The sequence below is a fragment of the Vulpes lagopus genome, chromosome 5, assembly GCF_018345385.1.
Source record: "Vulpes lagopus strain Blue_001 chromosome 5, ASM1834538v1, whole genome shotgun sequence".
Lineage (NCBI taxonomy): Eukaryota > Metazoa > Chordata > Mammalia > Carnivora > Canidae > Vulpes > Vulpes lagopus.
The window spans coordinates 108,065,089-108,078,959 of record NC_054828.1 but is presented as its reverse complement, the minus strand read 5'-3'; the positions used below and the strand labels follow the sequence as shown (position 1 = coordinate 108,078,959).

At 38.1% G+C, this 13,871-nt stretch overlaps 1 protein-coding gene across 1 annotated transcript in view; it reads left to right on the top strand.

Moving 5' to 3' along the window:
• Positions 1–13,871, top strand: part of TTC27 (tetratricopeptide repeat domain 27) — a 175,614-nt gene that overhangs the window by 23,244 nt on the left and 138,499 nt on the right. Inside the window, exons 6-7 of the mRNA XM_041756634.1 lie at positions 3,016–3,180; positions 5,379–5,512. Coding sequence (XP_041612568.1) covers positions 3,016–3,180; positions 5,379–5,512 — 299 coding nt within the window. The remainder of the gene's footprint in view (positions 1–3,015; positions 3,181–5,378; positions 5,513–13,871) is intronic.

Below are 13,871 nucleotides of genomic sequence, written 5' to 3'. Positions count from 1 at the left end.
AGGCTCCATGCACCGGGAGCCCGATGTGGGATTCGATCCCGGGTCTCCAGGATCGCGCCCTGGGCCAAAGGCAGGCGCCAAACCGCTGCGCCACCCAGGGATCCCTAGATTTATTTATTTAGAGAGCACACATGAGTGAGAGGAGTAGAGGGAGAGGAAGAGAGAATCTCAAGTGACTCCTCCCCAAGCACAGAATCTGCTGCAGAGCTCGATCTTACTCCTGAGATCAGGACCTGAGTAGAAACCAAGAGTCAGACGCTTAACTGAGGGAGGCACCCAGGTGCCCTAAATCCAGGTTTTTTGTTTTTTTTTGAGAGACTTTATTTTTTTTTTAAGGTTTTATTTATTTATTCATGAGAGACAGAGAGAGGGAGAGACAGAGACACAGGCAGAGGGAGAAGCAGGCTCCATGCAGGGAGCCCGACGTGGGACTCGATCCCGGGTCTCCAGGATCAGGCTCTGGGCTGAAGGCGGCGCCAAACCACTGAGCCACCAGGGCTGCCCCAAATCCAGGTTTTTAGGGGTGTTTTATTGGAAAAATAATTGACATGCTGTTGGAATTTAAAGATTAAACTAATTCTTAAAAAAAAAAAATCAGGACTTACCTTCCTATTTTATTTAAGTCTTTGATCCGTGAACATATAAGGTGTGGAAGAAGCAGAGACGTACAAGCTCAAAGCAAGTTATGCTAATAGACATACACACACAGGTAGGTAGGTAGGAGGGAAGATAGTATAGGCAACCAGCGTTGAGCATTTATGTGACTTCTGTGTTATCAGGACAGTTTACATTTGATAGTCTTCCCTAGGCTTATATGAGCTATCACAACATCAGAAATCTGCTTAAATGCAGAAACAGTCTTTCTGTGTTTATTGAGAGATTTTAAAAAAATCCTTGGCCAAATTTCACATCCCTCAATATATGTTTGTATCCGGAACCTTTTGGGAAGATTACTTGACTGTCATCGACAATTAAGGAGAATCTCGTCACTTGTGAACTGTGCTAACATGGTAGAAGGTTACTGTATTTCTGAGAAAAATGGCTAGACACTTAGGAGTAATGGGCAGTCAGAAGGAAAAGAAATTTAATTAAAAGCACTAAGAGCCCAAAATATCATCAGTTCCAGCTTTTCTTGAGAGTGGTGTATTTGGAGGAAATCTGCTGAAGGAGCTTCGTTGTGAGAAGTTCATGTTTAGATACCTGTCTGTTTTTTGAAGTAATACATGTACATCTTGACTTACTCTCTTTGAATCTCTAAAGGGCTGGCAGTAGGGATGCCTGGGTGGCTTAGCAGTTGAGCATCTGCCTTCACTCAGGGCGTGATCCTGAGGTCTTGGGATCGAGTCCCACATCTCCCTCTGCCTATGTCTCCACCTCTCTCTCTGGTGTCTCTCATGAATAAATAAAATATTAAAAAAAAAGGCTGGCAGTATATAGAAAACACCTCTTTATTTATTATTTTTATTTTTATTTTTTTCTTTTTTTTAATTTATGATAATCACACACAGAGAGAGGCAGAGACATAGGCAGAGGGAGAAGCAGGCTCCATGCACCGGGAGCGCGACGTGGGACTCGATCCCGGGTCCCCAGGATCGCGCCCTGGGCCAAAGGCAGGCACCAAACCGCTGCGCCACCCAGGGATCCCCTATTTATTATTTCTAAAGTAGACTCCACACCCAGCTCCACTCATAACCCTGATATCAAGACCTGAGCTGGGATTAAGAGTTGGATGCTTGACTGACTGAGCCACCCAGGTGCCGCAGAAAAACATTCTTTTTCAGACTCATTTTAATTTCAGTTCAGAATAAAATAAAGGATATCTATCTATTTCATAGCTATTAGTGTTTCTGGCAGATAGCTAGGTGATGAAGGAGATTGGGTTGTCTAACATCCCCTCTACATACTTACGCTTCCTCTGCAGCTTCCTCTTCCAACTCCATCCCTGCCCCCTGTTTTCCCAATAAGCATCGATTCAGATTCTGGCTTTGCCACTTAAACTGAGGTGACTAATCTATAAGCTATCAGAGTTCAATTTTCTAGTGAATCAAATGGGGATTGTGTCAACCTCAAAGACATCATTGTGAGAATTATAATACAATGTAAAACTCCTCATGCCAGACAGAGTAGACCTTCAGTATATATCACTTCCCTTTCAGCTTGAAAGAGAACAGATTCTCCCAGCTTTGGACATTGGAAATACATGTTCCATTCATTTACTATGCATTAATTCTTTAAAATTTTTTAAAATTCTTTTTTAATTGAAGTATAATTAGCATACAGTGTTATATTAGCTTCACATTATGCATTAATTCTTAGGGACTGCTTTGTGAAATGCTGACTAAACCATTACTGGAAGCATTTGTGAGGGATGGTTGTCAGGGATATTGTAGAGGTCTGGATCAGGTGACCTGTGAACACCCCCTCCAACTCGGTGGGTGTCACCTAGCCTCTTTATTACATATAATTAATTTTGACAATCATTTCATTTCAGATACTCTGTTATAAAGTCATTATCTTCCCGTCTTTTTAGCCCCTGGTTTTTAGAGAAAGCAGAATCTGACTGCTAAGCCAATATTCATTTTCTATTTGGTCATATATATCTTTTTGTATCTGTTTCTCCTTTGAAGGGAGGACTTCTGTATTCTTAATGAAGGAAACTGTAAGCTGATTTCTTCATTAGATTTTCTGTAGTGTTTAACTGTAGATTCATTTGATACTTTACATCTTCACCTTGTGTTGCCATATATTTTAATGGCACAGATAAGACAAGCACTCTAAAATTAGGGCAGATTTATGAATTATGTTTCTTAGAATTGTGTGGAATAAAGGCGGGATGTATGTAATGTCCTTAGCTTTGTGCTTGGAACATGTGAGTGCTCAAAATCTTTAAGGGATGATGCAATATATATACTTCATGTACCATGGGCTCAACGTTTTACTCATTTGCTCATTTTACTTAATGATAGATTTTTCATTTTAATCATAGTTTTTAATATTTTCTCTTATGTCTTGCAGTGATGAAACTAGAGGATCTGTTCGTAGGTGCTTCCGGTCAGTATTTGGCTATTCAATTCCATCTGGAGTGTGCATATATATTTTTATATTATTATGAATATACAAAAGCAAAAGATCAGTTCAACATTGCTAAAGACATCAGCAAGTTACAAATTGATTTGACAGGTAAGATTTGTTGTTTTTGTGGATGATTGGTTTATTTTTATGATAAAACTCATATAGCTATTGGCAGTTTGGCTATATTGTTTGGTTGTATTTCTTTTTCTATTTGCTTTATAAAAATTGGTTTTAAAGATTTTCTTTTAAAAATTCATAGTTTTAGAACAAGTCTGAAATGAAATATTTTCTTTATTCCTGGAAATTCCCCTTTATTTTCTAATGTGGTTGGCCACATGTTAGTTTTATATATATATAAATACACACACACACACACACACACATGCACATATATAGAGTTATATACACACATACAGCAGCCACCCTACTTTTTTTTTTTTAAAGTAAGTTCTGTGCCCATGTTGAGACTTGAACTTAAGACCCTGACATCAAGAGTCGCATCTTCTACCTACTGAGCCAGCCAGGTGCCCCCACAAATGAACTTTTGGCCATTTCTTTGTGGATGTGGGTTTCCTAAAGTGCCTCCTGACTTCTATATTTGGTGTCGGCTCTTTACATTGCCCTTTCTTGTAAATATCTATGGCCTTCATCTGCTTTTTTTTTGTCTTAAGAACAGAAATTTTTTTTTTGTCTTAACAGAAATTTTTGACTGTTTTAGATTCAGTGCTTTAGAACACTGGCATATAGTTGGCACTCAGACATTTGTTGAATGAACAAATAAGTTATAGAATTTCTCCAAAAACCTCAGTATTTCTTCTGAATACAAAATAAGAAGCATTGGTTGCTTTTTATGTCTTGCTCTATTCCTGAGGTTTTACAATATAATTGGCATTCAGTATCGATCGCCATTTTAACGAAAGTCCAGCATGATCAGTTCCAACACACCACTTAGACCTCTTAAACTTGAGCTCAGCATTCCAGGCTGTGACTGACTACCCATCTGTGAAGGTTGAAGTGATCGAACCTCTTTGTCCTTCCTGGACTTGGTCTAGATTATCTCTAAGGTCCATTCTTAACCCTAAATTCTGTGCTTCTTACTTAAGCTTGTCTTGTCAATAAAATCTTTCAACTATATTATGAGTTAAATATAACTTTGTGGCCTCATCTGGGATCTTAGCCATCTTATATTACATTGTTTGTATGGGGAAAATTATTAAATATCCAGTTTAGAACTTTTGGAACAATGGTCATATGTAAGTTGGAGTCTCATCTGTATTTGAAAATATAGTTCTATATAATATAACTTGTGAGGTTAGCTTCAGAGATTGTTTTTAAATCTTCTGGCCCTTAGGGAATCTTTTTGGGCTCTTTAAAAACTAATGGCACAGTACTCTGTATAGTCAGCTTTAACCACTGGTGTATTTACTAGCTAGTTCTTCATATTTTTTCTAAGTTAAGAGCGAGGAACTTAAAAATACAAATGTGATACTCACAAATATAAAATGAAAATCAGATTATTATTTTTTTTCCCCTCAACTGTAGCCCTTCTATTAAAAAGTGAGCTGTGTTTGACCATCTCAGTAGCTGTTTTTGTGTAACATGTTTAAAAGGTTGAGGTATAATTTAGAGCCAGACGCGGTGCAGGATAAAATCCAGACTTCTTAGGCTGGTCTTTACAATCAAGGGTCTTTGTAATCTGACACTTGCCAGAGAGTGGATATTAGGACTGTTGCTTCTATTAAAGCTATTCTGTAGCAAGTTATTTCAGATACAAAATGGAAAAAATGGTGGTGTTAAATGAAGCCAGATAGAATAATAGAAAGACTGTGGGATTTAGAACCTGGAGACCATGGCTATAATACTGAGAATCCCAGAGATCTGAAGCAAATGACTATACCTCAGAAAGTCTGGTTTTTCATCTGTTAAATGAGGATGATGATATTTCTACTTCTACCTCTGACACTTTTCTGAGGAAGGAGGTAGTTTGATGCAAAAGTGAATATGTGTAATCTAGTGGCATAAATCTTGGGTTTCAGTTCTGGCCCATAGCTTATTGGCTTTATAATTTTATTTTTATTTTTTATTTTATACCCTGGCTTTATAATTTTATAAGTTTTAAGATCATCACTGAGCCTCAGGTTTTTTATTTCTTGTTTTTTTTTTTTTTTTTAATGTGAAGTGGAGAAAATACCTTACTGACTTCAAAGCACTCTGAAAATACTACTTTTCATGACTGTATGATAGATCTGATTGACAAATCAATGGATACAATTTAATATATATATATATATATATTTTTTTTTTAGGTGCTTTGGGGAAAAGGACACGGTTCCAAGAAAATTATGTGGCACAACTTATTCTGGATGTAAGACGGGAAGGGGATGCCTTTTCACATTGTGAATTCAGTCCAGCACCCACCCCTCAGGAACATTTAACCAAGGTGAGTAGGATCCTAAGTTATTTAAATTAACATCCAGGGCAGCCCGGGTGGCTCGGTTTAGGTTTAGCACTGCCTTTGGCCCAGGGCATTATCCTGGAGACTCCCAAAGGAGTCCTTCGGGCTCTCTGCATGGAGCCTGCTTCTCCCTCTGCTTATGTCTCTGCCTCTCTCTCTCTCTCTCTCTCATGAATAAATAAATAAAATCTTAAAAAATAAAATAAAATAAATTAACATCCAAATCTAACAGTTTTAGTAGGTGAATTTTTTAGAAATATGGAGTAGGAAGAGGCTTCATTTTGAATGGAACGGGAAGAGGCTTCATTTTGTCCTTGAGTTTTTTTCAGGGTGGCTGGGGGTTTTAGAAAACAGACAAACCTGTGTTTAAACCTTTTTTACCCTTAAATAGAGATAAAATGTTATTTTTCTCTTAGACTTCAGTAATATGAATTAGTAATACAGTTAGTTGTATTACTGTCCTTAAAAAAATTTCAGAAGACAGACTGGGTGGGGGCTAATTTTTCTAGCTGCTACCATATTTGTTGCTTTTTGTAGATATTTTGAATACTAAGAGACTTGAAATTTCTTAGATTTCTTCAAAAATATGTGAACAAATGATAAGAATTCCTTTTTACCAGTGTTCTGATCCTTTGTTACTGTCATTCATTATTGGATTGGTTGCTACCTTAGTTAAGTTTTCCTTGACTTGGCTAATGCAATCTCCTCTAAAAAAAAAAAAAAGATTTCATTTTTAAGTAATTTCTTTTTTATTTCTTTTTATTTTTTTTTTTAAGATTTTATTTATTTATTCATGAGAGACAGAGAGAGAGAGAGAGAGAGAGAGAGAGAGGGGCAGAGACACAGGCAGAAGGAGAAGCAGGTTCCATGCAGGGAGCCTGATGTAGGGCTCGATCCTGGGTCTGCAGGATCAGGCCCTGGACTGAAGGTGGCGCTAAACTGCTGAGCCACCCGGGCTGCCCCATTTTTAAGTAATTTCTGTACCCAATGTGGGGCTCAAACTTACAAACCTGAGATCAAGAATCATATGCTCTACCAACTGAGCCTGCCAGGTGCCCCATGCATTCTCTTCTCGCAGCTTACATTTATGGATCTTCGTCAGTTTATATACTTAGATGCCTTCCTATCTGCTTCCATAGAGTCTGTTAGCATTTATATGGTCTTATCCCAGAAATCCCAAGCCAACATTTTTTATTGTCCTTTGCCTGATGTTACTCTCCTTGAAGCCCTACTTTCCATTCCAGAGCCTATAAACAGATTTATCTTGGGTACAGTGAATACTACAATTCTATTCTATACTGAAGATAGTGCCAAGAGTAGGGGCTAGGGAGAGAAAGAAAAAGTGGCAGTGGTCAGGAGTCTCTTCCTTGGGAAGGCCTCTGATGAGGTATTACACACCTGCTGGGCTGGTTCCAAGCACTCCTTTGTTTGCTTTTGAGATAATTAAGGTAGGAACAGCTATTGGTTCTTTTTTTTTTTTTTTTTTTAAGATTTTATTTATTTATTCATGATAGACATAGAGAGAGAGAGAGAGGCAGAAACACAGGCAGAGGGAGAAGCAGGCTCCATGCCAGGAGCCTGACTTGGGACTCGATCCCAGGACTCCAGGATCACGCCCTGGGCCAAAGGCAGGGTCCAAACTGCTGAGCCACCCAGGGATCCCCGAGCTATTGGTTCTAAGAGAAGAAGGAAGGGAGGAGGAAAGGCAGGGAGCAAGGAGCAAGGGAGAGGGAGGGAGGGTGGGAGAGAGGGAGAAAGAAACTCAGAGATAAGACTACACAGGGTGCTGTCTATACTTCCTGATATAGGTGAAGCCACAGTGAAGCAAGGTTCATACTGCTTTGTTGATGTTGATCAGGGAACATGTTACTGTTACCTGCTTCAAACCTCCCTTCTTCCCTCTTTCCGTGTATGGAGTCTCCTCTTTAAGCCCCTTTCCTTTCCTTTCCTTTCCTTTCCTTTCCTTTCCTTTTTTCTTTTTTCTTTTTTCTTTTCTTTTCTTTTCTTTTCTTTTCTTTTCTTTTCTTTTCTTTTCTTTTCTCTTCTCTTCTCTTCTCTTCTCTTCTCTTCTCTTCTCTTCTTTTCTTTTCTTTTCTTTTCTTTTTCTTTTCTTTTTTTTCTTCCTTTCCTTTCCTTTCCTTTCCTTTCCTTTCCTTTCCTTTCCTTTCCTTTCCTTTCCTTTCCTTTCCTTTCCTTTCCTTTCCTCTCTTTTCTTTCCCTTTTTTAAGTCTTTTGATGTAACCCAAGTCCATTGCTAAGTCTTAGATTAACTGCCATAAACCTGATTTTTAGGCCATAGCATAGAGTCAGTGAAAAGAGACTCCGTTCTGCAGTCCACACATTTAATTCAGTAATCCATTGTTTATTGCTTTTTTTATATGGAGTTCTTTTATTGAAAATTGTCTCCTGGAATGATAAATAGGATATGAGTACTATTAGGAATGTAAAAAAATGATGTACAATTTAACATAGAATTTATTGAATCTTTTATATTTGAACTAAAATACATTCAGGTAATCTTATTTTCATTAATTACTACTTAAAGGTATAATATACAAATTATGTGATATAAGTATTGATTAGATAGAAACAGCTTTATACTTAGGGCAGAAGACAGAATTGCTTATTAGTTATACATCCTATTTCCTTATATTAAAGGCACTATTACATTAGAAAATACACTGTGTTTAAAAAAATTTATTTATTAGAGTGAGAGAGTGGCAGAGGAAGAGGGAGAAGCAGGCTCCCCACTGAGCAGGGAACCTGACATGGGGCTTGATCCCAGGACCCTGAGATGATGAGCTGAAGCAGATGCTTAACTGAGTCACCCAGGCGCCCCTAAAGTACACTTTTTATTTTATTTTATTTTATTTTATTTTATTTTATTTTATTTTATTTTATTTTATTTTATTTTATTTTATTTTATTTTTTTAAAGATTTTATTTATTTATTCATTCATGAGAGACAGAGAGAGGCAGAGACACAGGCAGAGGGAGAAGCAGGCTCCATGCAGGGAGCCTGATGTGGGACTCCATCCCCAAACTGGGGTCACGCCCTGGGCCGAAGGCAGGCACTCATCCGCTGAGCCACTCAGGGATCCCTACACTATCTTTTTAATAACCAAGTTTTGTGGGGGAGAAAAGGGAACACTATTTTATCAATTTTAGTTATAACAAAATATATCCTGATTAGAAATGTTACAATGTGAAAATGTCTATCTTATCTTAAATCTGGGACTTGAAGAACAGCTAGGGGGCTCCTGGGTAGCTCAGTCAGTTAAGCGTCTGCCTTCGACTCAGGTCATGATCTCAGGATCCTGGGATTGACCCCTGCATCAGTCTCTCTGCTCAACATGGAGCCTGCTTCTCTCTGTCTCCCTCTGCCCCTCCCCCTGCTTTTATTCACTCTCTCTCTGTCAAATAAATAAATAAAATCTTATAAAAAAAAGAACAGGTAAGTAGGTACTGCCCCAGATGCATTTTAATTTCAAAACAGTGGAATAGGAATGTAGAGCATTTTGAATGAAGATCAAAACTATTTTGATTAATTGTGTCTAGCAAAAAAGTAATGTCATGTTGCCAAAACTGCCGTATCTCAGGTCTTTGGTGGTGGAGGGGAAGGAGCCCTGGGATGGCAGGAGACTTGGGTCCCTGTCCTATTGTTGTCTAGCCTAGGGTGAGAATCTGGGACAGTTATGATATTCTTCATTTCCTCTTTTGTTTTTCCCACACTTCATTTCTTCATACTTTTTTGAAGGATCAGATTAGATTTATAAAGATCTCATATGGATGTGTTATTAAACATTGTGTATTGTGGCATCTGGCTGGGTCAGTCAGTAGAGCATGTGTGACTCTTGATTTCAGGGTTGTAAGTTTGCATTCCATTTTGCGTGTGCAGATTACTTAAAAATAAAATCTTTAGGGGTGCCTGGGTGGCTCAGTTAAATGTCCAACTCTTGGTTTTGGTTCAGGTCATTGTCTCAGGGTCGTGAGATCAAGCACTATGTCTGGTTCAGCAGGGAGTCGGCTTGAATTTTCTCTCCCTCTGCCCCTCCCCTCCACTCTCTCTAAAATAAATCTTAAAAAAGAAGTCTTAAAAAAACCCTCAAAAAAACAAGCAACAGAGAACATTGGGTATTAATAGGTAGATTGATACAACTCTGTTAGGATGTAAAAAGATGAAAATTTTGGGATACTGTAGAGCTATATAGTCCAATATGGTAGTCCTCAACCACATGTAATTATTGATCAACGGAAAGTTGATTGGTCCAATTTGAGATGTGCTGAACGGTAGACATATCAGGTTTCATAGACTGTGTATGGAAAAAATAATATATAATATCTAATTAATAATTTTCTATTGACAGATATATAAGCGTAGTATTTTTGATGTATTAGGTTAAGTCATTTTTTAAATTTTACTTTTTTACTTTTAAGATTTTATTTATTAGAGAGAGAGAGGAGTAGAGGAAAGGGCAGAGGGAGAAGTAGACTCCCTGCTGAGCAGGGAGCCCGATATGGGATTATGACCTGAACTGAAGGTAGACGCTTAACTGACTGAGCTACCCAGGTGCCCCATTTACTTTCTTTTTAAGTGTGGCTATTAGAAGATTTTAAATTATATATGTAGATCTGTTTTTTAAATTATGAAAGGCCTATGTTGAAAATGATGGCCACCAGGGTGTGCTATGTACCTGCCAGCTCTGCCTTTGAAGGGTGCCCATTCAGGGAGGGAGAGCCACTTTTTCAATGGATTCTGAAAGGTTCTGTGTTCTTCCAGTCAGCCGTTTGTTGCGGTTGCTGTGTTCTTTTCTTTTTCTTTTTTCTTTTCTTTTCTTTTCTTTTCTTTTCTTTTCTTTTCTTTTCTTTTCTTTTCTTTTCTTTTCTTTTCTTTTCTTTTCTTTTCTTTCTTTTCTTTTCTTTTCTTTTCTTTTCTTTTCTTTTCTTTTCTTTTCTTTTCTTTTCTTTTCTTTCTCTACTCTTTTCTTAAAACACTGTAGATAGAGCTAGGCCTACAGTTAGGGTGAATTTGAGGATTTGAGGATGGACAAGGAAAGCTGTTCCTCTGGGCTGTGTTCTGGGTTTACTGCTTACTAGTTAAAAGGTTACCAGTTAAGAGGTGACCTTTAAGGCATGGACAGTTTTTAGCCTTCTAGTCCATTTAGTTTTAGCTGCTTTTATTGAATTAGAAAAAAAACTTAAAGTTGTACCTATTTTATTTTAAATGTACGGTTTGAATCTTGAAAAATAGACCCATGAAATGACCACCACCATACTAAAAATACAGAATCATTTCCATTACACCAAAGAGTCATTGACACTCCTTCACAGTCACTTTCCCTCCCTCTGATCTGCTTTCTGTCATAGATTAGAGCTGCTTTTTCTAGAATTTCAAATAAATGGAATCATACAGTATGACTCCTTTGTGTCTGGTTTCTTTCACTTGGCATAATGTGTTTTTAAGTTATAGCAGTTCTTTTTTTTCCAGTTTTATTGAGAAATACTTGGCGTATATCACTGTATAAGTTTAAGGCATATAGCATAATGGCTTGATTTGCATATGTTGTAAAGTTTACCACAGTAGGTTCAGCTAACGTCCATCTTCTCATATAGATAAAAAATAAACAGAAAAAAAGGAAAATATTTTTTCTTGTAGTGAGAACTCTTAGGATGTACTCTCTTAACTTTCTTGTCTATCTCACAGCAGTACTGGCTGTAGTCCTTGTGTCGTACATCACACCCCCAGTGCTTATTTGTCTTGAAACTGGAGGTTCGTACTTTGTGACCAGCTTCCTCCAGTCCTCCCTCCCCCCACCCTCTGCCCCTGGTAACCACAGTCTGATCTCTTTTTCTACGAGTTTGATTTTTTTTTTTTTTTTTAGATTCCACATACAAGTGAGATTATACACTGTGTCTTTCTCTGACTTATTTCAGTTAGCAGAATACCTTCAAGGTCCATTCCAGTTGTCACCAATGGTAGGATTTCCTTATTTGTTTTTTTTTTTTTTTTTTTATGATCGAGTAATATTCCAATATATGTACCACATCTTTTTTTTTTTTAATTTTTTTTTATTTATTTATGATAGTCACACACAGAGAGAGAGAGAGGCAGAGACATAGGCAGAGGGAGAAGCAGGCTCCATGCACCGGGAGCGCGACGTGGGATTCGATCCCGGGTCTCCAGGATCACGCCCTGGGCCAAAGGCAGGCGCTAAACCGCTGCGCCACCCAGGGATCCCATTTTTTTTTTTAAATTTTTTTTTATTTATGTACCACATCTTAATCCATTCATCCATGCATGCACACTTCGGTCTATCTGCACAGTGTGTTTATTCATCTACCTGTTGGTGGATAGTTGAGCTCTTTCTAATTTTTGACTATTATGAATAAAGCTGCTTGAAACATTTGTGTGTCTTTGTGTGAACATATTTTTAATTCTCTTGGGTAAATACCTAGGATTAGAATGGCTGAATTGTGTAGTGAGTGTGTTCTTTTTTTTTTTTTCCTTAGAGCGAGCATGTGCATGTTGTAGAGGAGGGGCAGAGAGGAGAGAGACAGAATCTTAAGCAGGCTCATGCTTAGCATAGAGCCCCATGTGGGGCTTGATCTCATGACCTTGGGATCATGACCTGAGCTGAAATTAAGAGTCAGTCTCTCAACTGACTGAGTCATGCAGGCATCCTAGTGTATTCTTAACTTGATGAGAAACTGCCAAACTGTTTTCCAAAGTGGTTGTGCTATTTTATGTTCCAATCATCAGTGAATGAGTGCCAGTTGCAAATGCTTGGTATTGTCATTCTTCTTAATTTTTGCTATTCTCATGTGTTAGGGGTGTGTATAGGGATATCTCATTGTGGTTTTACTATTTTTTTGACAGTTCATTTTTTTCAAAATCAACTTTTTTTAAAGATTTATTTGGAGTGTGAGCTAGAGTGAGTCAGGGGTGGGGCTGAGAGAGTGGGAGAAGAAAAGAATCTCAAGCAGAGGCTTTGCTGAGTGTGGAGCCTGATGTGGGACACAATCTCATGACCCTGAACTCATGACCTGAGCTGAAATCAAGATTTTGACACTTAACTGACTGAGCCACCCAGGGGCTCCACATCAGTTTTTATTTTTTATTATTTATTTATTTTTAAAAAAGATTTATTTATTTATTCATGATAGAGACAGAGATTGAGAGAGAGGCAGAGACACAGGAGGAGGGAGAAGTGGGCTCCACGCCGGGAGCTCTACATCAGTTTTTAAAAAAGATTTATTTTTTGAGAGAGAGAGCATGGACATGGGGAGGGGCAGAGGGAGAAAGAGAATCTCGAGCAGGATCTGCACTAAGCATGGAGCCCATCGCAGGGTCTATCCTGTGACCCCAAGATCACGACCTGAGCTGAAGTCAAGAGTTGGATGCTTAACTGACTGGGCCACCCAGGTGCCCCTAAAAATAATTTTTTTAAAAATAGAACTTACATACAGAATAATTGACCCATTTTAATTGGTAAGGTTAAACCCATTCAGTTTGATGACATTTGACAAATACATTTCTGCAACCATTACAGTCAATGTATGTTTCATTACCCTAGAAAGTTCCGTCATGCCCATTTGCAGTTAATCTCTCACTGAGCTGGCCCTAAACAATTGTGGATCTGCTTTCTGTGACTATAGATAGTTTGCCTTTTCCAGATTTTTTTATGTACTTTTTTATATCTGGCCTCTTGTTTAGCATGATGTTTTTGAGATAAAGCTATATAGTTACATGTGCCAATAGTTCCTTTTTTATTGCTAATTAGAATTCCATTGGATGGATATAGTATAATTTTTATTTTTTCTTTTATTTATTTTTTAAAGATTTTAGGTATTTATTCATGTGAGACACCAAGAGAGAGGCAAGGACACAGGCAGAGGGAGAAGCAGGCTCCTCACGAGGAGCCCAATGTGGGACCTAATCCCAGGATCCTGGGATCATGCCCTGAGCCAAAGGCAGATGCTCAACTACTGAGCCACGGAGACATCCTAATTTTTCTTTTGTTTATTGATAACAAATATGAAATTTTTGAATTATTTGAGTTGTTTCTGTTTTTGGACTATAAGATAAAATTGTTATGAACATTTATATATGTATGTCTTTTGTGGACTTGTTTTCATTTCTCATGGTAACCACTTAGAGTGGAATTGATAGTTCCTTTATAGTAAATGTATGTTTATTATAGGAAATTGGCAGGGCGCCTGGGTGGCTCAGTCAGTTAAGCATCTGCCTTTGGCTCTGGTCTTGATCCCGGAGTCCTGGGATTGAGCCTCATGTTGGGCTGTCTGCTCAACGGGAGCCTGCTTCTCCCTTTCCCTCTGCCTGCTGC